Genomic DNA, 22,642 nt, shown 5'->3' with positions numbered 1-22,642 from the left:
TAATTTGCAGATGCCCAATGAAACGTTGGGGTACCTAGCTGACTAACCCGATTGTAATTACAACATTCTTGTAATCCGACCCTAACCGGATTTTACCGCGATCTTGACGACTCAAGATCTGAAAGGGTTAAATACTGTGCGTGATGTAAGTTGAAACTTTTTTGTGACTTTTTTTCTACGGCTATTTAACCAGGACTTTCCTAAAAGGACAAGACAAGGGAAAGTAATACATCTCATACAGATTTAGGAGGAACAGACTTGTCCTGAAATCTTCTCAGATGTCACGAAACCTGCTTTGAGCGGTTGTCGTCTGCCCAGATGCATTTGCGACTCCTTGTCATATTAACTCTGTTCAGCAATGCAATGATGACGTTAACTCCGAAGCCGAGAAAAGACAGTGGTAAGAATACAAATATACGCATGCATTTAAGTCAAAGGCGTAATTAAGTAGTTACATGCTGTGCGCTGTTGAGTTTATTCGACTTTAATGTACTCATTCAATTGCAGATTTTCAACTGCATAAGAGAAGTGTACTTGACATCAGGTAGCTTTTCGTTGCGATTTCATTTGAATACATTTCCCCTTATACATTTTATGTTCGTTTTATAATTTATATTAGCTAGGTAGATCAAGATAATAGGTAGATTCAGATAATATCCAATTTTATTATTTTAATGAACAACAGAACGTAATAACAAGAACAACATTATTATTGACTACAAGAACAGCAATAGTAATAATAACAATTATTACAAAAACAATAATAACAACAATAATGTACTATTCAGTGATATTAATGTTATTATAGCTATAAATGTTACTTTGTGCATGTTTGATTAGGTACATAACTATATAAAATTAAACTGGCTGCTCGTTCGATACTTTCGCAATTTACTTAGTATGCATGGGTACTTGATTTATCGTCATGTGGTGGAACGACATGCTTAGAAGCATATACTTCCTATGAAATACAAAATGCTGTTTCTATAAGAAAGAAAAGAAATGTAAGCAGATGCTTCGCGTTTTAGTATTGCCATGAAATTCACATTCACTGAAGTTATTGAATAATGCGGAGTGAATACGCATGTCTGAAATGTTAATCCCAGTAACAGAATAGAGAATATAATCAATCCGTTACCATTAACTTTTATTATGTATTTTATTATTCCAAAGCAGTTTTTCCAATGATTTATTTATAAATGATGATACTGCATCAAAAACGCAGGAATCATTTAATTTTAGAGATTGAATATTAGGAAATACGATGGACTCAAATAAGAACCTTGATGTGCCCCATTGATTGGATTGGTTGTGCCGCTTAAAATGAGATTTTTTTATCTTGATTGCTGGCCAATTTTATAATCACAATTCTTTAGTTATATAGTGTTAAAATTAAATTATGAAAAAATACATTTTGTTGGATTCTGATAAATATCCTGTGCTCAATGTGGTAATATCTGACTCTTTTGAGTGTTGATCTCCATGCTGACTATCTGTTTAAAAGGGGCGCTATCTTTGACTGAATTGCAGCCTAAAAATAGCTCTACCTGCATGAAAATAAATCCCGGTGATCTATTGCTTGCAGAACCAGTTATATTGTTCTTCTTTATGGATTGGCATTACTTTAGTTGATATCCAGTCTTTGTTAGTGTTCCAATATTTTTGGCATAAAAAATAGCTAAAGGCATGAATAATAAGTCTTGTTTTATTTAAAACATTTGGAGAAATAACAATATATTGCCAGTTGTATTTTTTTAACATAATATTTGCCAAGCGATGTAGTTTGTCACCTATACTAAGCAGATATTCTAAGTTTGGTAGTCTAAACCAGTGGAGAAAAGGTCTTTACACCAGGCCTCTTCAGCAAATACCTCCACAAAACACTGATTTGCCTTGAGCAAAACATGCATTATTTATGGTCTAGACGATCACAATTTAGGTGAACCAGGAAATACATTTCTAAAAGACTTGTCACATGACAATTAAGTAAAAGCCGTGAGCATCAAACAGATGTTTATCACTGAGAAAACCCACGTGTTGCCAATCAGGTCAGGACCCCTGGATGCCACATGTCTCACAATAAGCACAGCCAATCTACGTTGTGTCGCATGTATTGTGAAATGTTTCCATCGTGAGATTACAATGAAATCAGGATGATAGCTATTTTATCTTGTCTATGATATGAATTTTTCTTTAAATTTTGGTAAACATTTGCGAATTTTAGGGATTTTGGACCATAAAAATGTACACTTTAAATATAGCAACAAGTACTGTCTTTTTGTCACAAACTTGTCACGTTACGTTATGCTGGCATAAAGTGACATCAACTGCATAGCGAAAGTTAAATTTGTCCAATTCATTTTATGGTCACGTGCCAGAGTTATGATTATGTTGTAGTCGACTTGTTACTGTCGATTAATCCCTAACTGGAAGGGCATGACTGGTACGTTATAACACTAACAAAGACTCCCCCTGTATAACAGATGGTTTGATGAACTGACATTACTTTTCTCATATCTTTCTTGGTCATTTCCTGAACCTTGCTAGCGTCTCCTAGCAAATATCATTCATTTGAATTGTCTTAAGAGGGGGTTTGGTGTTTTGGAAACATTTTGACTATGTGCATTTAGTTAGACAAATGGACAGCGTGTCATTTTTATCTTTGACCTTAAACCACAGATTCTAGCAGCCACTTCCACTTGTCAGTGCTTGAGCATTACACTATTGTGTAGCAGTTAATCTGTGACATACAGTAACTTACCTAGAACATAAAATATCAGCTTACTAACATACATATTATTATTCACATATAGTGATGATGTGTCATACTGGTGGAAACCACTAAATGGTCATCATGAAAGTCACCCCATGAGAGAAGACATGTCCAATCCCACTGAAAGCAAATGCTGTGCTGAATTGTTAGGGATTGAAACAGCTTGGTGTGTTAAGCAAGCTACTGTAACTCAAAAAGGTTCAGAATGAAGGTAGATGTGTATAAATGTACCACAGTAGCTGTTACAATAGTATTATATTTCGGTAAATTTTATAAAAACACAAAACATGTCCAAATGCAAGATGTTTTTTTTTTTTTTGCTGTAGTTTGTGTGATTTTTTTTTGTCCATTTTCAAAATTTCACAATATCTAGCATTAAAAATTTTTTTACAAATAAACATGTAGGCTTGCACGTCATTGACGGTAACGATGTCAGCAGTCACGTTAGTCCATTTCTGTTGCTCAACACTTGTTTTTGTCTTTGTTAATTCTTATGCTGCTGTGTTAAATCAAGGCAGAAGAAGCTCTGACTGCATTTGATTTGTGCGTACCACCGCTGTGCAGCCTCTGCAGCGTGCATGGGAGCTAACGCAGCTTAGTTTTATGTCGACATAACTCGGAGGGGATCACTGCCCTGAAAAAGAATGAGTTATTTTAATAATATTTAGTATTTTATTGATCCCCGTAGGGAAATTGTCTTTACACCTCCCACAACTTCCTGTTTCTTTATTTTTCATAGAGTTAAGGGTCTTGCTCAAAGCTGGGTTTGAACCTGCAACCTTCTAATTACAGGCACACAGGCTTAGCCCACCGAGCCACACACTGCTCCCCAATTTTTTTGGGCTTTTTTTGTGTGTTGAAAGGTTGAAAGTTGATGCTTATCAGCCCATTTCATAGTGTCGTTATGAACACATAGAGGCACGCTCACGTACCCAGCAATGAGGACCCCATTCGCGTATTGCCGTAAATTTACAAGAAGTTCAATAAACTTAACTTCCATTGCATGCTGACCTAAAACAAATACACCTTATATATATTATGGGATGAGCTCCGGGCTTACAGCATGAGCAGCTGCAGACTTAAAACAAAAAAAATGACATATATATATTCTGTGTGTGTGCATTTAATTCTAAATGGGTTGTATTTGTATAGCACATTTTTCCACTCCTTCTAGCACTCAAAGCACTTTACAGGTTGCTTCACATTCACCCATCCACTGCAGAAGCTGCCACACAAGGCACCAATCTGCTCACCAGGAGCAATTTGGGCTTCAGTGTTTTGCTCAAGGACACTTCAATGAGATCTGGAGGAACAGGGACTTGAACCAGCAACCTTCATATTGCAGAATAGTAGCACTACCTCCAGCACCACCATCGAATATCGCTAAATGTTCTTCGTAATTTTGTAATTTTGAGTCATGTTTTTTCAATGTTTTTCATTGCTACACTTCCAGCTAGTAATAGACAAAATGACACCTCATTCATCGATAATCTAGTGTTCTTCGTGGCTTGCTTTGTGCACCATCTGTTGGGGTGAAAAAGCACAGCAAATGGTTCATGAAATGTCATTTTATCCATGAATACTCCCAACATTGTCAATTTAATCTTCCTCTTATTACTATCATTACCTTCATCGATCTTCCAACCACTTATCCACTTCACGCTCATGGGGCCTGGAGCTCGTCCCGGCAGCATGTCAGACAAGGCAGGGAAACACGCTGGACGGGATGCCCGTTTGATATGCACTTCGTTCTACAAACTGTCATGCTAAGTTTCAGCGAGTGACACATTTTCTCAGCTGTCTGAAGAGTTTCCCCATCATCAATCATCAATCAGCTCCTGTGATTATCCTTCACAGTGGGGTCTGCTGAAGCCTGATCGGAGGCCGGAGACTTGGGTTGGTTGATACACTCACATTACCTGTTTGCCAAAGCTCCCCTCCACAGCTTTCAGAAAGGTTATGGTTTCACTTAATCATCTGCAAAGAGGTCAGTTCTTTCTCATCTTTGCACTTAGTGTCTGGAGGGAGCAGCATTCTTGTGGCAATAGCCCCTGTGCCTCTTGTGCATTTGCCCTGATAGAGGCATGCAGCGGTTAGTGACCGGACCCTGGGCTGCGTCTCATTTTGTACAATTCTGAGATGAAACAGAAGGGAACAAAATGAAAATGAAAACCATAACTAAAAAAATTGCAAACAAAAAAATCCAAACCGTAGAGTCTTAAAAACAGATCACAGCTCCTTCGATGGCAGAGACACAACCTGTCTGCAAGAAAATCCTTTCTACACAGAATAAGCAGATTAAAATTATGGATTAGTTAGTAGTCGCTATAGAGATGATTTCAATGTGGGTGGGGCTAATGCGGTGTCGCGTCTGTGTCTGCGCAGGCATCAAGGACGCTTCCGAGGTTTGCCGGAACTGTCTGGAATGCTCGCTGGATAACGGCTGCCTACGCTGCCCAGAGAAGCTGTTCCTGTATCTCCAGCGAGAGGGTGTGTGGCACCTCGGCTCCTGCCTGCACTCCTGTCCAGCGGGACACTACGGCGTACGCGGTCGGGGCATGAACCGCTGCTTGAGTGAGTCTCTGCGGGGATTAAGCTCGTCTCCTTCAGCATCCAGAAAACATCACTATATATATATACAGCACTATATACAGTACAAGTCTTAGACAGTCAAAGGAAATATTTAAAGCTATTTACTGAGGTAGTGTGTATGTGCTCTGAACAGTTTAACTTTGGAATACAATGAAAACTAAGAAGATTTTCTTCTGTTCTCTAAGAAGTTACTGATATCTAGCTGGATGGCTAGATGAACATCGCTTCAGTTCCCTAAAGCTCTCCTCAGCATTTGTTTAATTATACCAACATTTAATTACTTAATTTGATTTGTTTAAAAAGTCAGTGAAGTATCGTTTAGCTATACGAGGGTTGGTTGTACAATACATGGGTGTATTGGGTGGCTACTGGGGTGAATTTAGGAGAGGTTTGGAAATAATTTGACCGACAATGTGAAGTTCACTTAAACATAATTTTCTTTGGCTGCTTAAGACATTTGCACAGTGCTATAACTATATTCCCAAATTTTACATGTGTATCTAAGTATAAATCACTTTTCCTGGGGGTGGGATGTATCTAAGTGGGCTAGGGATTTCTGCCCTTGTCTGGAAGGTGATGGGTTCAAATCCTATAGCTGGCAGAGTAATTATATTACCTCTACTGCCCTGATTTAGGGGCAGGGGCATCAGAAGCATTTTGAATGTGGGGGGCACACTGGCATAAAACTAATATTTTATGTTAAATGTGGGGGGGTCCAAATAAATAATTATGAAATGTGAGGGGGACACGTCTGATGATTTAGGCCCCAATCCCCCCATAACCCCAGGAGCGTTTGTTGACCATAGTCTCAGGTCTCAGACTGCAGACGTTCTTCCCTCCCCTTTGCTTTGGACAGAAGCAGCTGCTAAATGAATAAATTAATTTTATCTGTACATAATGACATGTAACAAATGCTTTCTGTATTAATGGTGCCTTCAGCCATCGATAGCGTAAAATCAGGTATCCATTAGTATGAATCTCTTCAGAAACCATTGCACGATTAATGAATTTATTATCATGATAAATACGCAGTGTGTGTCACTTTCAAAAATAATTATTTACTGGAGAAAGACTTGTAAGAAAATGGTCTTTTGGAGTTCTGGCAATATAAGATATCCTTGGCGTGCATTACGAAGGTCAGCAAGACTTCCCATAAAAGGTTTCAACATGTGACAATACAAATGTAGCTACAAATCAGTGTAAGTCATTCACGATTGTACTTAGGTCCAAAAAATTGTATCATGTGACGTGACTAGTCATACATGTCCATAAACAAGTTCTATATGCACAAAGAATTATGAAAAATATTATTAGGGCTTTGTGTTGGCATGAGATGAAATGCTTCTTTCTGTTCTTCTGGTAAATACCGTATATGGAGCTTCATTGCAGCTCAGTATTAATAAATGCTTCTCGGTTTCCCAGAATGCAAAGCCCCCAGTTGCGATTCGTGCTTCAGCAGAGACTTCTGCACAAAATGCAAACCAGGGTTCCAGCTGTTTAAAGGAAAGTGCCTGCACAACTGTCCAGAAAGCACATACGCACATTTAACAGACTGCTTAGGTAAGTCTTTCAACCAAAATTTACTTTCAGGAAGTTAATCTTCTGTGATCCAGGGACATTTATGAAAACCTGCTGGACACTGTACTGTTACCATGCCTGTATTGATTTCTCTAACTGCTTCAAGGGCCATTAAGGTCTTGTATGCATGCTGTCTATCCATTTCGGTGCTTTATAGAGCGGCCAGCATATTTAAATGTTGGTATAGATCAGTATAGATAGAGGTCAGAAGAATTTGTGTCAAAGGTTTTATGTTTGATCTTCTTACAACTCAGTACATTCGGTACGCTTTCAATTCAGATACCTGTCAGAAAACTTATGGTAATCTTCATTAAATCTGTTGTTTCACATGGATTCTATCTGAATCCCCTGAACTTTTACAGTATCTGCTTGATATTACCCATACATGATACCACTTAGTAACGCATGTATCATCAGGAAGTAACATTTCAAATATCCTTGCACACATCACTTATGTTGATAATGAAGAGTCTGGACTTCACTCCATAGTAATTTCATCTTTATTCTTTCTGTGGTTAGTGTTTGGTCTATCCCCAGGGTTGGGAAGGAGCCCATCTGTGTTTGTGGAGACTTCCTGTGGTTTTCCTTCAAGGTCTCTCCCTGCTCTTTAGGTGGAACGTCTGTTCTGTCTGCCTTGCTGGGTGAGGAGACCCAGCACTGGAATTCCTTTCACTCAGCCTTCTTGGGCTTGTATGGCCTATTTGTTGCTGCGTCACTATTAATTCCCAACGCGCTTTAAATTTTGAGCCCATATACTGTACAGCACTGTGCAAAAGTCTATGGCAGCCAAAAAGAGATGCTTAAAGCTGTTTATCTGGGTAGCACATGCACTTTTAGGTCAGAACAAAAAAGAAACAGCTGAGCTGTAGAACACATGCAAATTAAGAGTAACACAATAAAAAGTAGTAAGAATCGCTTCTGCTTCCCAAACAGTTACTCCCATCTTGTCGGACGGCTAGATGAACGTGGCTTCGGTTCCCAGACCTCTCCTCAGGGGCACCTCAGCCATTCCGCATATTTACTACATTTCACCACCAGCTTACTTACTTAATTAAGTTATTAAAATAGTCAGTGAGATACTGATTAGCCGTAGAAGGTCTGCTGAAAATTGGATTATTGGATGGCTGCTGCAAATACTGGGGTGGTTTTAGGGGAGGTTCCAGTGCAGCTAACACAGACGTAGATTTACACCAAAATAAAGATCATTTAAACATCATTTTCTTTGGCTGCCTAAGACTTTTGTACGGTGCTGTAGAGTAATATGGCTAATGTGCGCTTCAGTCTGCCCATTCCTCCATGTTCCAATACTTATGCGGCACATGGTGAGACCGGCATCCCTCTCAGGAAGCCGAGGATGGGGCACACAGACCATCAAGGCAGCACAGATTGTAATTTAGAGACACCGGTTCACCTAAACCGCAGGTTTTAGGGCCATGGGGCGAAGCAGAGTAGCCGGAAGCAGCCTTCCCGAGCATGAAGTGGGCACTCTTTCCCTGATGTTAAATGTAAATGATATTATACAAAAGTATATAACCACGAAAGCATAGTAAAGGTGTTTAAGGAAGCATCAAACAACATACACAATTTTCATTTGGAGATTTTGTATTGATACTACATAACTGTAAATTCCCTTCAGTCAGCCCCAGCACAACATGCATGAAGGAAAAGTGAATGAAGTCCATGTAAATATATTCCTCTTAATCACAATACAAGTAAGGGAATTATTGTGACTTCTGGTTATTCTTCTGACACTTGACAATGACTGTGGAGACACTGTGAACCTATGATTACAACTGTATCTATAATAACCGATGTGATGCGATTGTAAATAATTGCTTTTACAAATTTATACAGTTAGAATTTCCTGGAGGAATTTGGAATTAAGTCCCTTTAAAGGTACAACAGGATGACCATCCTGAAATTTGATCCAGCCCTCCCCCGCAAACAAACAAACAAACAAACAAACAGAATGTATGGCATTGCTGTTTCAGTTAATTTTAAATATCTGGGTTTTAAGTGCAAACAAACGTGCTGCACATTCTGATTTCAGTCACCTGACAGTCACAAAGGAGTGGCTGATAAAAGCGGTCAGGTGTGCACGTCGATGCCTCACCACTGTGCCCCGTTAGCGAGACACAATGCGGCAGATTTAGCAGGAGTCAGGACGCTAAACAAAGGGCGCCGGCAAACAATCAAAGTCGAAGGCAGAAAGCCATCGTCCTGCGGCAAGAGCTGCCCGACGTTAAATGGGCTGCAGCTGGGGGTGCAATAGAAGGCAGCTGAGGCTTCAATGCACTGCAGCTGTCTGGAGTCTCCTCCTACTGAGATAAGACCCCGGCCAGAAAAAGAGAAAGATGACCAAATACTAGCAGGAAGGGAAATGCAAGCCAATGGGGTTGAGCTCGAGTTTTCTCCCAAGAACTGACACGCTATGTTGCAGTACTTAGCGCCGCTTCCAATTTCAGTTAATTTCCTACTGAGAACTTAATTGCTTAAACTCATTCTTTCCGTTTCCATTAATTTGCGTATTTTTTTTTTGCAAATGTCAGACCTCTCAGGTCCTTCCAGTTGTATTTTTTTAGGTATTTGTCTGTTTATCATTAAAGTTCAAATCACTTTTCAGTCGACCGGGGTGGACAAACGTATTCTACCAGAACAAGTCGTTCTGCACGGTTTTGGAATTGTCAGAGATTTCTTTTGAAAGAGGTCAAGTGGATTCTTTGAAACACATTTTTCTATAATTGTGTAACTTAATTGCTCAGCCAAATGATTCCTTTGTTCACAGGCATGTGACAATCTACTTGTGAAATGTGCTGTAACAAACACATTTGAACATTTACACGATATAAATCAACATCTTTTTAGGAAACAATCTACTAGTTATATACATGATTGACAATCTGTAAACATAGTAGTGGCTAAATGCTATACTGTAGCTATATTTGCATGTTTTTCAAGATATTTGTGACAAGAGAAAAGAGATTCAAAACTGAGCGAGATTTGGGTGTGCTGTTAGTCACCGCCTCATTTAACTCAATTTGCATCCAGTAAAGTAACCAATGAGAAGTAGACTAAGTTATATGCATTTATAAGTTGATCATTATTTGCAAAATATATGTGTCTGTTTTTGGACCACAATTTACTCTTCAATCAACCAGAAAATAACTTTTACCCATTGGGTTCTGTTATCTACAACTTATAATGTCTGGTTTACATTTGTATCTCAAGATCAGGAAGTCAAAAAATGCTTCACTGGGCCAGGTCCTCGGGCTTCAGCCAATGACCTACATATTTTGAATCAATTTCCTTAACCACTACTCCACCTGGTGGCCATTATGTGACTACGAAAACATCCAGAGAAACTCTAGTCTGAAGTGCATAACACCTATGAAAATGAAACCAGACATATATTAAATACATTAGGCATCTATTGGGTAGCGTTAACGATAACAACTCTCTTTCAGAGGACTGTCAGTTGCAGCCTTGGAGCGAGTGGACCTCCTGCAAGCGAAAAGGTTTGAGCTGTGGTTACAGGTGGGGGAAGCAGAGCAGGAGCAGGCAAAAGTCACCCCTCTGTCCAGCTCAGAGTGAAAACAGGAAATGTCCAATGCGAAGGAGATGCCCGGGAGGTAAGTTGTGTTTGGCTTAAAGAAATATGTATTCTGCAATCAAGCATGACACATGCATTAATTGTTGGCTGGTTTTACCTGAATCGACAGTGTGTATCACGTTATGTGAGGGGATTTTTCAGTTCTCGCAGATCCGTATTATTTTGTATTGCAATATTCAGTGGGGAAAGTGGGGAAACGTCAACTTTCTGCACAAGAAGGACGACCCTCTCTGTCTACGTTTGGGTAGCAGAAGCCTGTTAACCTTCTGCATCCTGTCTCCTTTGATAGCTATAATCTGTTGAAAAGCATATTATCCTGAAAGTGCACTTTCAAGGTGCGTGGAAGTTCAGAGGAAGACTTACAAAATATCGTCTCCACGAGACCGGCCACATTGCGTTTCACGTAGCCCCACCAAGTAGACTTAAGTAAAAACATTTATTCATTGCTCAATTCTGCAAATTCAGTGGTAAATAAATGCATTAACAATGCACTTAGTCTTCACGAATCTTCAGTGATTCAGATGTGATCTACTATATACAACTCAAAGTTCTTTTAATTTACTTATAAGAGCAGTTAGAAAAAATTATTTGCAGGGGCGTACATTAGTAGGGGCATGGGTAGCCTGGCACATTCAGGGGGCTGCGCACCTTAAAGGGGTGCTTGAATATATAAAATTGTGTGGGGGTCCAAGAAGGTATTTTGTCAGGGTTCCCAGAAATTCTAGCTATGCCCTTGACTATTTACCCACTGCCTAAGTTCTCTCCTGCCTCTGATCAGATAAGCGTAGTAATGTAACACAAACCTTATGTCATTTCGTCTAGTTTCCGAACCAAAACATGATTCTGTGAGCAACAGCTTCGCAAATCGCAAATCACACTTTGTAAATCCTACAGAAGTGCTGACACATTTCAGTTGTACATGAGTACAAAACAACATAGAAGCAGAAAACATTATTATTGCCAAGTTACTAATCCACAATGAAACATATTGGATCTGTTTGTTTAATTTGAACATTGCAATGAGTTGCTTTTATGGAGCCTGTATGAAAGCAACTTAAATTTTCCTGGAATAATGCTCACTACTGTACTTGCTAACTTGGGCTATGAATCCACGTCCATCCACTTCTATCCCTCCTTCCATTCCATATATAAAATATTTCCCATCCTTATAAAAGATGAATGTTCTTCATTAAATGTTCGCGATGTTTGCATGTAATTAATTATCGAATTTTGCTGCTGTATCTTGTGCTTTCCGATTTTACTCTTAAACGTACAGATAACCGTCATTTGTCATTGGCAAAATGCCCATGTATTGCATTCTAGTGCAGTGATAGGTGTTGTCTTCATACATGAAAGCAAGTATCTGAACTTTAGCTAACATTACTTACTGGGGAGAGAAGTACGGAAGATCATCTTTTAAATAATATATGCCTCTACGGACTGTCAAACTACTCTTTTGCATGTTTAGTCTTTGCTGAAAGAAAATTCATTAATACAATACTTACTGTAGTTAATATATATTCCATATTTTTTCATTCCTCAGATTTCTCACAATATGTTTTTAGTAAGCTTTTGCAGCTTCCAAATAGGGCAAAATTTACTTTCTTTTAACCATTACTAACAATAGTTTTTTGTTTTCCTCAAAAAATAACAAGAAACAAACCCTCTCGGTAGCAGCAATAAAGAATAACTGACTCAAAATTGCTTTAAAACAATGTGTCATTGAAGGAAAATTTATGTACTGAATACTGAAATATCTGGAAGGCCATACACATCAAAGCAATCAACTGATTGAATTTCCATGCATATTTATGTTAGCTGTATTTAAGTTCCCAAGTAGATAATTGCTGTGCATAAAATGAGATACATTGAAACTGTAATTTTAGTACCACATGCAGTACAGGTTATTTGACCTCCTTGCTTAATGTATTAAATGCACGTACATAACTGAACTACTGTTCAGTCTGTGTGGCCTGTGATGATCTGCTTTGTACTACTAAATGTAATTTATTTTGGTCAAATTTGTCTGAAACATTGTGTCCAAAACATTATTTACTAGTTGTAAGGAAAATTGTGGTTTAGTGGTTCAGCGGCAGTTGTTACCCTGAAGCACTCGTTTACGAAAACAGTTTCAATGTATCTTCAGTCTTAGCCTGTAGAAATAACAGAAATGCTGCCCATTTCTCGAATTATTTATGTCGCGTGAAAATAATGTTGCAGAGAAAGTAATATGATAGAAACCTATAATAGACTGGCGCCCTCTGTAGGCTGTACTGAGCCGTACACCCCATGCCTCTTGAGTTCGGCTCCTGGTTACTGGAACGCTGACTGTGCCAGTCCTTCCAGAGGAAAAACACAGATGGCTGTGCTCTTTGCTCCGATGCCACACTGGTGTTAATTGCTAATGAAGCAAAGTCATCATCACACCAAAGTCGTCATTTAGGCAGTTGATTTTAATAACGTGGCACACTGCCCCCACGCTCGTTTAATGGTGCTCGCCGCTATTTGTGGGCTTGCATGTCAGCGCCTCGTTATGTCTCGTAACAGTCAAAGGGCCACTGTGAGCCTTCAGCCGCTGCAGAGGAGCGGGCGGATCTTTCTGGAACTGCCGAGCAGATGGGAAATTGGCTTGGTGTGTGGCCCTGCGGGTTAGGACTCTCTTTCCGTGATCGGAAGGTTGCTGGTTCGCATCTCGTGACCGGCAGAGTGATGTCACCATTGGGCCTTTAATCAAGACGCTTAATCCCAAGGGCTCCGGGAACGTTGTCTGACCCTACACTCTGATCCTCATTTGTATGTCGCCGTCTAATAAATAAGATTAAAAAAAAAAAAAAACCTTTCTAGAAGCATCTCTCTTGATGACCAAAGGCATGACGACCCCCTCCCCATATCACCATTAAAAAAAGGACACAATAGGCTTTCTGGTGCAGCCAGAAATCATACTAATATCATACAGTCTTAGTTTTGAGGTCATTAAAAGGTTTCAGAGGAAAGCAGCGTCGTCCCAGAAATGGGTTGGCTGTTTGTGAGAAGGCTTGTAACTGATACCCCACAGGCTCGAATCTTGGCCCATGTGTTCTGACAGGGTGAGCATACATCAGAAACAGATCCGTCCCGGTCTACATATGCGACCGCATGAAAAGACGGACGGCTATTATTTAATTTGGAGCTGTCCATCAAGCGCCATCCGGCATCAAAGAGGAGCAGCTACTTTTCGTTGCTCACATGGAAGGTGTTTTGTTCTTTCTCCCGCTCATACGGTTTCCAGCATATCATCAGAGGCCGGTAAATCATGTGACTTGGCCAGAATGACAACGAGACAAGATCTAAAAAAAAAAAAAAGGTCAATTTAAAGTATGTGAACTTTAAATTCAAAAACGGCCAAAATAGATTTTAACCCAGGCAAAGCCATATAAAGTTTACTTCCTTTTGTTGGTGAAGTTTATTACCATGTTTTATGTATATATTTATTGAATAAAACATCTACTCAAATACATCCCAACAGTCTGCGAACATATGTTCCTTCCAGCCGAAAACTCTAATTTTGAATAACCAAATCAATAGCAGAAACCAAAATATTTTATTGAAATGAAAACCATGTGGAATAAATTGCTTTCTTCAGCTACAGTTCTCTAGAATATCAGTCTAACTCAGATGCAAAGTTGCAGTATATGTCCAGTATGTTTTGTTGTTTTCTATTCCAAATCCACTATAGATTTCGTCTAAGAGAAGCTTAGATGCAGCTATGGTGTAAAAAGGCACATGTGGCCTGGGGATTCATCAAAAAGAGCGTTTCCAAGCATGCAGGACTTTTACCACTCGCATCACGCTAGCTGCCTGCTCCGTGCCACGGCTTTGCTGTAATTTTAATGTGCGGGATTACATATCCGCAGGGGCGCAAGCTGTTCAGTAAAACAACACGATTCATTTACGCGGAGATTACGAGCTCGTTTGGATCAAACGGATTTGGGGTCCTCTGCAAGTGTTTGCATTTTCAGGCTGAGGGAACCGGTATGGCTGGACAGCTGGCTCTCTTTGGACCTCCAGAGAAGCGCCAGTGGGATGTGGGGTCACGCTCCTCATGCATGCACTGCTTCTCCTTTCTGCTGTCGGTCTTATTTACATTGTCACACGTCGCGTGGTTTTTCTCTTGCTTCTCTCGGCCTTTTTAATAGCAAAACCCCGCTTTGCATGTCTCACGGTCAAAACAAACACAGAAAAGAGTGCATGTTGTATGTTTAAAGGCTTACATTCGTCTTGGGCACTAAGGCCAGGCTACTCAGAGCTCAGGCTCTGATCACTGCGCCCTCCTGGAGTCTGGAGAGTCTCCTTTCGCTGCCTCCTCAGCACACTCAGCTTGTGTGGGTAACCTTGGTGATGAACCCACACACACATACACACGGCAGCATCTTGGATTTCATCTTGGCAAGCGTGTGCATTCGCAGGAGATTCACGAAAGCGAAAGTCTGTTCCTTGCAGTCCTGTGTGAAGCGTGGACTGAGAAAAAGCGGAAAGCTGTACAAGGGACACACCAGCCGACACACCAGCAGAAGCACAGCGTGAGGGTTGACCGTTCGATACTTTCTGAAACTCCCACTGTGGCTAATCTGGGCCCCGTCGAATGGAAAGTCTTATATCTGCCAGTCGTTCGTTAAGATGAAAGGGAGCTGATCTTCAGTGGGACTCCATTTATGTTTCGGGCTGGGATAATGATCAAGACAAAGAAGGAGAGCGAAGGTCTTACAGCAGCGTCTGGTTGTGGACTAAATAGGACCAGTCACATTTTTTTCCTTAACTGGGCCAAAGCAAAAAGCGTTTTTATGAGCAGTGCTTATTGTTTTGATGTAAAATTTAGTAACTAAAAGTGGACCGGGGGTGGGGAGACGCATCTCAAGCATAAATTTTATGTTAAGCCAGCTGTCCGAGGGAAATTCCTGAAAAAAATATGTTACACATTTTCACCACCACTAGGGGGCAGCATGGGGACCACATTGCTGGAATGCCATGGAACAAGAAGTGCTGGGGTCTCCGCCATTAGAGCCCAGCCCCCTATTGCAGAGACACATTTTAGTGATGTGGCCTCATAAGGCCTACTTACAAGAAACAAACATTTAGCATGTGTTTCTTTAAACAAAATACAACAAAAAAAAAATTTAAACGGCACAGTGAACACACATTGAGTTCTCTTTCAGTAGAGAATCACTTCCTTTCTTTGGTCTGGTTTGCTTTCCTCTTAATTTCATTAAACACAAGTGACGGTTGTAGGCCAGAGAGGATTATGGGAAGCGAAATATGAACTTACATATTTCAGCATCTCAGTCTCAGTCGTACAATGTATATAGACGCTGTTGCACATGGAGTTCATAAAACAGTATTTGAGTTTCAGGTTGTCCTTCAGCCACACCACAGTTATTAAGTCCCTAACAGAAACCATTCATCTGTAGCATTGAATTCATTTAAACATCTCACATTGTTTAGGTCTTAGAATTCTTTCTTTGAGACTGGAGATGAAGACAAACGCCTCTTTATTTAGTCACAACTTAATCTGGAAAACCAGGTTATAATTAAAAACAAGAGTAAATATGAAATTACATTCCAAAGTCCAGCCTGTAGCGAATTCAATTGTTTTGTGCTTCTCTTCTCTATAGAGCGACGGGAGACAGTAAGGAAGTGTGAGAGAAAGACGGGAGGCAAACAGAGGAATCTCTGCAAGGATGGAGTGGTGACAGACGCACCAGAGGGTCACAGAAGAGACACGCAAGGAGAGGAGGACGGGAAAGTGCAGCGGCAGATCCGGCTTTGACTCCTGAGACTCGTGTCGATGCGGGAGGGGATTCCATCCTGTTTAGGGAAAATGCTTGTGATGGTGAAGGAAACAAAAGATTAAAAAAATGACAGATAAAGAACAGATTGCCATCAGTTAAATTATCATTCTCAACGACATCTATTTATTGGAAATATGAATGGCCCAGAATGCGAAGGATGTTTAGCCTCAAATAGAAGTGATACAAATTTAAGCTATTGCCATATGATTGTTTTTAATAATGAAAGATCTCATTGGTTTTAAAAGTATAACTTATAGCCATACTGGTGATGCCAGAAAATAACTAGTGAGTAACATGATCACCATACACATCGGCATGTACATACTCAGTCATTCACACTAACTTCTTGGATGCGCCGGTTTGCGGATTATGGATTCCTCTCACATGATTGCTTCGGCCCCAAAAGGCAGCTGAAGTGCTTGTCTTTGGGGGCCTCCAGCCTCATGTCAGCTTAGGGCTTCCAGAGAAGTTAATTTGCCCCCGATGAAGGTTTATAAAAAGTTCCATTTTGCCCTTTTCCTGATTCCATGACCAGGCTTCCTTTCGCTGATTCACTGTTACTTCGCCTGTTGTCCTTTCAGTTTCCTTGATTCACTGTTACTTCGCCTGTTGTCCTTTCAGTTTCCTTGATTCACTGTTACTTTGCCTGTTGTCCTTTCAGTTTCCTTGATTCACTGTTACTTCGCCTGTTGTCCTTTCAGTTTCCTTGATTCACTGTTACTTCGCCTGTTGTCCTTTCAGTTTCCTTGATTCACTGTTACTTCGCCTGTTGTCCTTTCAGTTTCCTTGATTCACTGTTACTTCGCCTGTTGTCCTTTCAGTTTCCTTGATTCACTGTTACTTCGTCTGTTGTCCTTTCAGTTTCCTTGATTCACTGTTACTTTGCCTGTTGTCCTTTCAGTTTCCTTCATTCACTGTTACTTGGCCTGTTGTCCTTTCAGTTTCCTTCATTCACTGTTACTTCGCCCGTTGTCCTTTCAGTTTCCTTGATTCACTGTTACTTGGCCCGTTGTCCTTTCAGTTTCCTTCATTCACTGTTACTTGGCCTGTTGTCCTTTCAGTTTCCTTCATTCACTGTTACTTGGCCTGTTGTCCTTTCAGTTTCCTTCATTCACTGTTACTTGGCCTGTTGTCCTTTCAGTTTCCTTCATTCACTGTTACTTGGCCTGTTGTCCTTTCAGTTTCCTTCATTCACTGTTACTTGGCCTGTTGTCCTTTCAGTTTCCTTCATTCACTGTTACTTGGCCTGTTGTCCTTTCAGTTTCCTTCATTCACTGTTACTTGGCCTGTTGTCCTTTCAGTTTCCTTGATTCACTGTTACTTCGCCTGTTGTCCTTTCAGTTTCCTTGATTCACTGTTACTTCGCCTGTTGTCCTTTCAGTTTCCTTGATTCACTGTTACTTCGCCTGTTGTCCTTTCCGTTTCCTTGATTCACTGTTACTTGGCCTGTTGTCCTTTCAGTTTCCTTCATTCACTGTTACTTCGCCTGTTGTCCTTTCAGTTTCCTTGATTCACTGTTACTTCGCCTGTAGTCCTTTCCGTTTTCAGTTAAGACGGCCTCCTCACACTGTGGTTAAACAAGTAAATTCATATGTTTCTACCCGATTGCACAAATAACAGCTTTAATTTTGTATTCCCTATTTTCTGTCCAGCTACAGGCTTAGAGTGCTTCATGTTATATTAAATATATTATAATGAAAAAATTATAAGTACTGTTACTAGGTAAAATGCATCAACAGACATTAAACAATTTTAAGATCAGAAATTCTATGTAATTTTCTTTGTTGACAATAAAACAAAGAATTGCTTTTAACCTAAATTATACACATGTTGTTCTGTCCCTTTATGTTATATTTAAATCTGGTTACATTACTAATTTTACAAATATTTTATTGGCCATTTGCAATCTATTCTGCGTTTAACTCTGTATGAATGGATGAATCACAACTTGGCCTTATTACTCTGTTTATTTGAATATATACATATATTTCAGTTTTCCGAGTTTTATTAATGAGGTCAGGCAGACAGGAACTGTTTGTACCTGTCTAGCCAAAGCTGCCCACTTAAAACTTCACTCCTTACTTTGAAACAAAGTTCTTAAAGTCTTTTAGGCCACTGAAGTAACTCCATCCATCCATCCATCCATCCATCCATCATACAACTGCTTATCAGGGTCATAGGGGGGCCTGGAGCCTATCCCAGGCAGCAAATGGCACAATGTTGGGGTTAAAACCTGGGCGGGACAATGGTTATTGAAGTAAAGTTATTTTAAAATTTGAATATTGACAATCCCCTTTTTTGTCCCAACAACACACGAAAGATCGCTTTAGAAAATAAAGTGGAGAATATAATCTGTTTGCAACATAACATTAACACTGATTTCATAATATCTTAATGCAGTATTTAATATAAAAATATAAATTTAATTCTTTTGCTTCCAGACCAAGTTTAGGCCATTAGTTTTGCCACTAGAAAACCCATTTGCATTTTCTGTCATTATTTCATTTGTCGGGGGGGGGGGGGTAACATCTCGCTGTTCAGTGCCTTTCTCAAGGGTAAAAGGCAAAGAAGCACGCAGGACTTTGGGAGCCACAACTGGCATGTAACCTGCTCACTTAACTGAACCTACATCTAGACTTTAACGACACGTCGGTCAAATGAGGCTGCAGCCCCAGCACCTCATTGGCTGTGGTGTCCTCACTCTGTGCTGTTTTGGTGTGGTTCTGATTGGCTCACAGGTCAGTGCCTGTGGTCACAGAGATACTGCAGCATTGTGGCGCTGAGTGATCGAAGTTGCATTTTGCAAGCAGTTAATTGACCTGAATCTCATTTCTCAGATGCAGTGAGTTTAGAATGATCCATGACAGCATCTCAGCTCTCGTGCAACTAATTTCATACCCAACTCTTACTTGTTCAGCTCACTTATCATGAGCAACACACCAGACATTCATACTTAATTTGCCGAACAGTTTTGTCAGCATTGAACAACGCACATTTTTTCTTTGTTTTTAGATGTTCACAACTATTTAAGATTGAGTGAAGAGCTTTAAAATTAATCCTTGCACAAGCTACTGACTCTATTTCTGGAACCTTCTGGTATTATTATGATGCCATCATATATAAAATTGTTGGAAGCAAAGTATTATTTTATTTGATGTTAAATTGTTGCTTATATTTACTGTTATTTTGTTTGATAAAATGACGTGCATTTAAATTGCTTTAGACTGTTTTTGATTTGCCCTCTTATAACTGTTTTGCAGTGGATTCATCTGTAAGCCAGGCTGCAAATAAGAACATAAGAAGAACTATACAAACGAGAGGAGGCCATTCGGCCCATCAAGCTCGCTTGGGGAGAACTTAACTAATAGCTCAGAGTTGTTAAAATCTTATCTAGCTCTGATTTAAAGGAACCCAAGGATTCAGCTTGCACTACGTTATCAGGAAGACTATTCCATACTCCGACTACGTGCTGTGTAAAGAAGGGCTTCCTTAAATCCAGTTTGAAATGTTCTCCCGCTAATTTCCACCTATGGCCACGAGTTAGCTATGGCCATAAATGCACCTTATGAGTTAAGTTACGAGGCATAAATGCCTAAATTTATATTGTAAATAGCTCACTGCATATAATACATGTATAAATGCAGACTTGAAGTCTTCATTTAAAGTCCACCATGAATATGGTATTGCTCCTCCTTCTTCCGTCAGGAGATGTTTGATAAATTTGATTTGAGTGACACCCCGTGGTCACAAAGTGCAATAATTAATCTTTTAACATTCTGATGCAAGTTTATCTTCCAGCGGTTTTACGGTGACTGGTTGTTCCCTCCTGCTTTAAAAACTTAGGTGGTGAAAAAAAATCACTGAATGGTTTAAATGAGTAACATTTATGACATTTTAGGCAAAAAGGTGGAGACACCAAAAGGAGTCAGTTGACTTCGTGTGTGAATGAAACTATTGCAGTTTCAGGAAATGTAAGTTCCTCGTCCAATATATATATATAAATACTATTCTTCACTGAGCAATGTTGTTGTTTTCAGTCCTTTGTGCTCAGGGGCATTGGAGGATCATGGATACTCTGGCAAATTCAGGGGGACCCAGCACAGAGATGGCAGAGTTACTAGGTACTGTACACTCCTGTTAGTTATTCGTCATCAATGTTGCGTTTACGTTTGCCCTGCCTGCACTTCCTAATTTCACCAGCAGGTGTCCTGCATTAGCTTCACAAGGCTGCTTGTTCAAACGACGCTTACCAATCCTACATAATTATGTTCCCTGATCTGGTCAGGAGTCAGCGTAACTCCCGTTACTTTGTTTCTCCTGTCCAGGGATGGAAACTGCGTTTTCAGCAGCATGTCTGTCTCGATCCTGCTTGAATCAAAGTTAAAAATATCTAGCCTGACACGAGAATGGAAAATGATTCACTCAGCGCGGTGCTGTTCACATTCCTGAAGTCAAGCCACGACAGGCTCCCTCTTGTACACATGCAAAGGCCAGTTTAAAATAAAGAGAGATAGCTATAAATACAGAAGATAACCATAGGTGCTGTACATGTGGTGACAATAAATACTTGATCTAATGTCTATAACAAGGCTTCGAATTTTGCCCATCCAACTTCCTCCTTGCCGTCGCTTCTGCCTTGAGCTTGTCATATAATTCGTTTTTCACTTATCAAGCCTCTCTAGGGCAGGTATAATCATCACTGTCAAAGGGCTAAACTGCTGATACAAAGCCTTTGACTTCGTGAGAATCATTATATTGCCACCCAGGCAGTGATTAATTATTTACTCAAATACATTTTCCACTCGCAGTTAAACTGCTCACATAACCACTTCTAATTTCCCAACTTTAATGTTTTTCAAGTGTTTACCCATAATGGTATTTATGAAGCACCAAATATTCATCGAAAACACAACATATGTACAAAATTGTTTTGCAATGGTGGCTAATGGAAAATACAAACTATGACCAGATTTTACAATATAATGTATATGTACCCATATATGTACCCATAATACTGAGGTAGGGGAAAATATACCAGATATATACTCCTTTGTGCATCAACAACTATGCACAAAGGGGTAACTACGGCAGTACGATCTCTTACGATCACCTATGGTCCCCTGTGATCACCAATGATCCCCTGTGATCTCCTGCGATCACATATGATCCCATGTGATCCCCTACGATTCCCTGTGATTGTCTATGATCCCTTGTGATCGCCTATGATCCCGTGATCCCCTGCAACCCCCTGCTCACTGCATCTTCCTTTTTCCCACTGCTTCTTGTTTCTGAGGTAGATATTTTAATACATAATTACTGATATAATAAAAACGAGCATTTTTCCTGTATCTGATAGCAATAACTAATGAAAACAATAGCCAAAAAAGTTCCACCCATCTTCAAGCCCATATCCAGTACATGGTCACAGGTCCAAAAGTAATTGCTGGAAACAGAATAGAATGAATGAATGAATGAATGAATGAATGATTTTTTTTCTAGGGAGAGTCAATACAGAAAACTATGGTAGGGATTTTCTTTACGTTTTCCGTTTGCGTTCCCTAACAGATTAGAAGAAGTGCCTATATTCTTATCATTACCATTGACAGGAATGGTGTAACACCTATGTAACTGTTTAGGAAACAATCAAGTGCTTTTGAAATGATTTTGTGGATTTTTATTAATCTATACGCAGTTGTTTGTTTATTAGGTACGCCTGCTGGCTGAAGCAAACAGCCCACTCAAAGTCAAAAGTCAAAGTCAAAGTAAACTTTATTGTCATCTCTGCTATATACTGTACAGGTACATAGAGAGACGAGATGACGTGGCTCCAGTTTTTTTTTTTTTTTCCAGTGCAGACGAGAGAAAGACATGTAACAAATCGGCACGTGGTAAACAAAGTAAATAAATATAAGGTATACAAAAAAATATACTATACTTGGAGATAGAGGTAGAGGAGGTTATAATAGTTATGTATGGAAAATGTGAAAATAAGTGGCAGAAGTGCAAAAATGCTTGTAGCAGAGTTTGTGTGTAAAGTGCAGATGTGCAGGAGTCAACTTGTTAGCAGTCCGGGTGTGTGTGTGGGGGGGGAGTGTGTTCAGGAGTCTAATGGCTAGTGGGAAAAAGATATCCCGCATCCTGGAAGATTGAGTCCTGATGCTGCGATAGCGTCTGCCAGATGGGAGGAGTGAGAAGAGTCCGTGTGAAGGATGATAGGAGTCAAGCACGATGCAACTCCTCTGAACAGTGAACCATGTTACTACA

At 39.9% G+C, this 22,642-nt stretch overlaps 1 protein-coding gene across 1 annotated transcript; it reads left to right on the top strand.

Annotated features, from left to right (window-relative positions):
- Nucleotides 1-189: 189 nt before the first annotated feature.
- rspo4 (R-spondin 4) lies at nt 190-18,197 on the top strand. Its single transcript, XM_049021927.1, has 5 exons — nt 190-400; nt 5,159-5,347; nt 6,788-6,925; nt 10,408-10,572; nt 16,202-18,197. The coding sequence occupies exons 1-5, from the start codon at nt 319-321 to the stop codon at nt 16,354-16,356; spliced, it is 729 nt and encodes a 242-aa protein (XP_048877884.1). The 5' UTR covers nt 190-318; the 3' UTR covers nt 16,357-18,197.
- Nucleotides 18,198-22,642: the final 4,445 nt, after the last annotated feature.

The sequence above is a fragment of the Brienomyrus brachyistius genome, chromosome 8 (assembly GCF_023856365.1).
Source record: "Brienomyrus brachyistius isolate T26 chromosome 8, BBRACH_0.4, whole genome shotgun sequence".
In the NCBI taxonomy this organism is placed as follows: Eukaryota; Metazoa; Chordata; class Actinopteri; order Osteoglossiformes; family Mormyridae; genus Brienomyrus; species Brienomyrus brachyistius.
Note: the sequence above shows the minus strand (reverse complement) of the source record. Positions and strands in the feature narration are given on the sequence as shown.

What these genes read in the sequence shown, in the direction of transcription:
- rspo4 (XM_049021927.1), top strand. Translation starts at nt 319, where the DNA reads ATGCATTTGCGACTCCTTGTCATATTAACTCTGTTCAGCAATGCAATG. An exon ending in GGGCATGAACCGCTGCTTGA is followed by an intron (nt 5,348 to 6,787) that starts GTGAGTCTCTGC and finishes TCGGTTTCCCAG; the next exon opens with AATGCAAAGCCCCCAGTTGC. An exon ending in GCGAAGGAGATGCCCGGGAG is followed by an intron (nt 10,573 to 16,201) that starts GTAAGTTGTGTT and finishes TCTTCTCTATAG; the next exon opens with AGCGACGGGAGACAGTAAGG.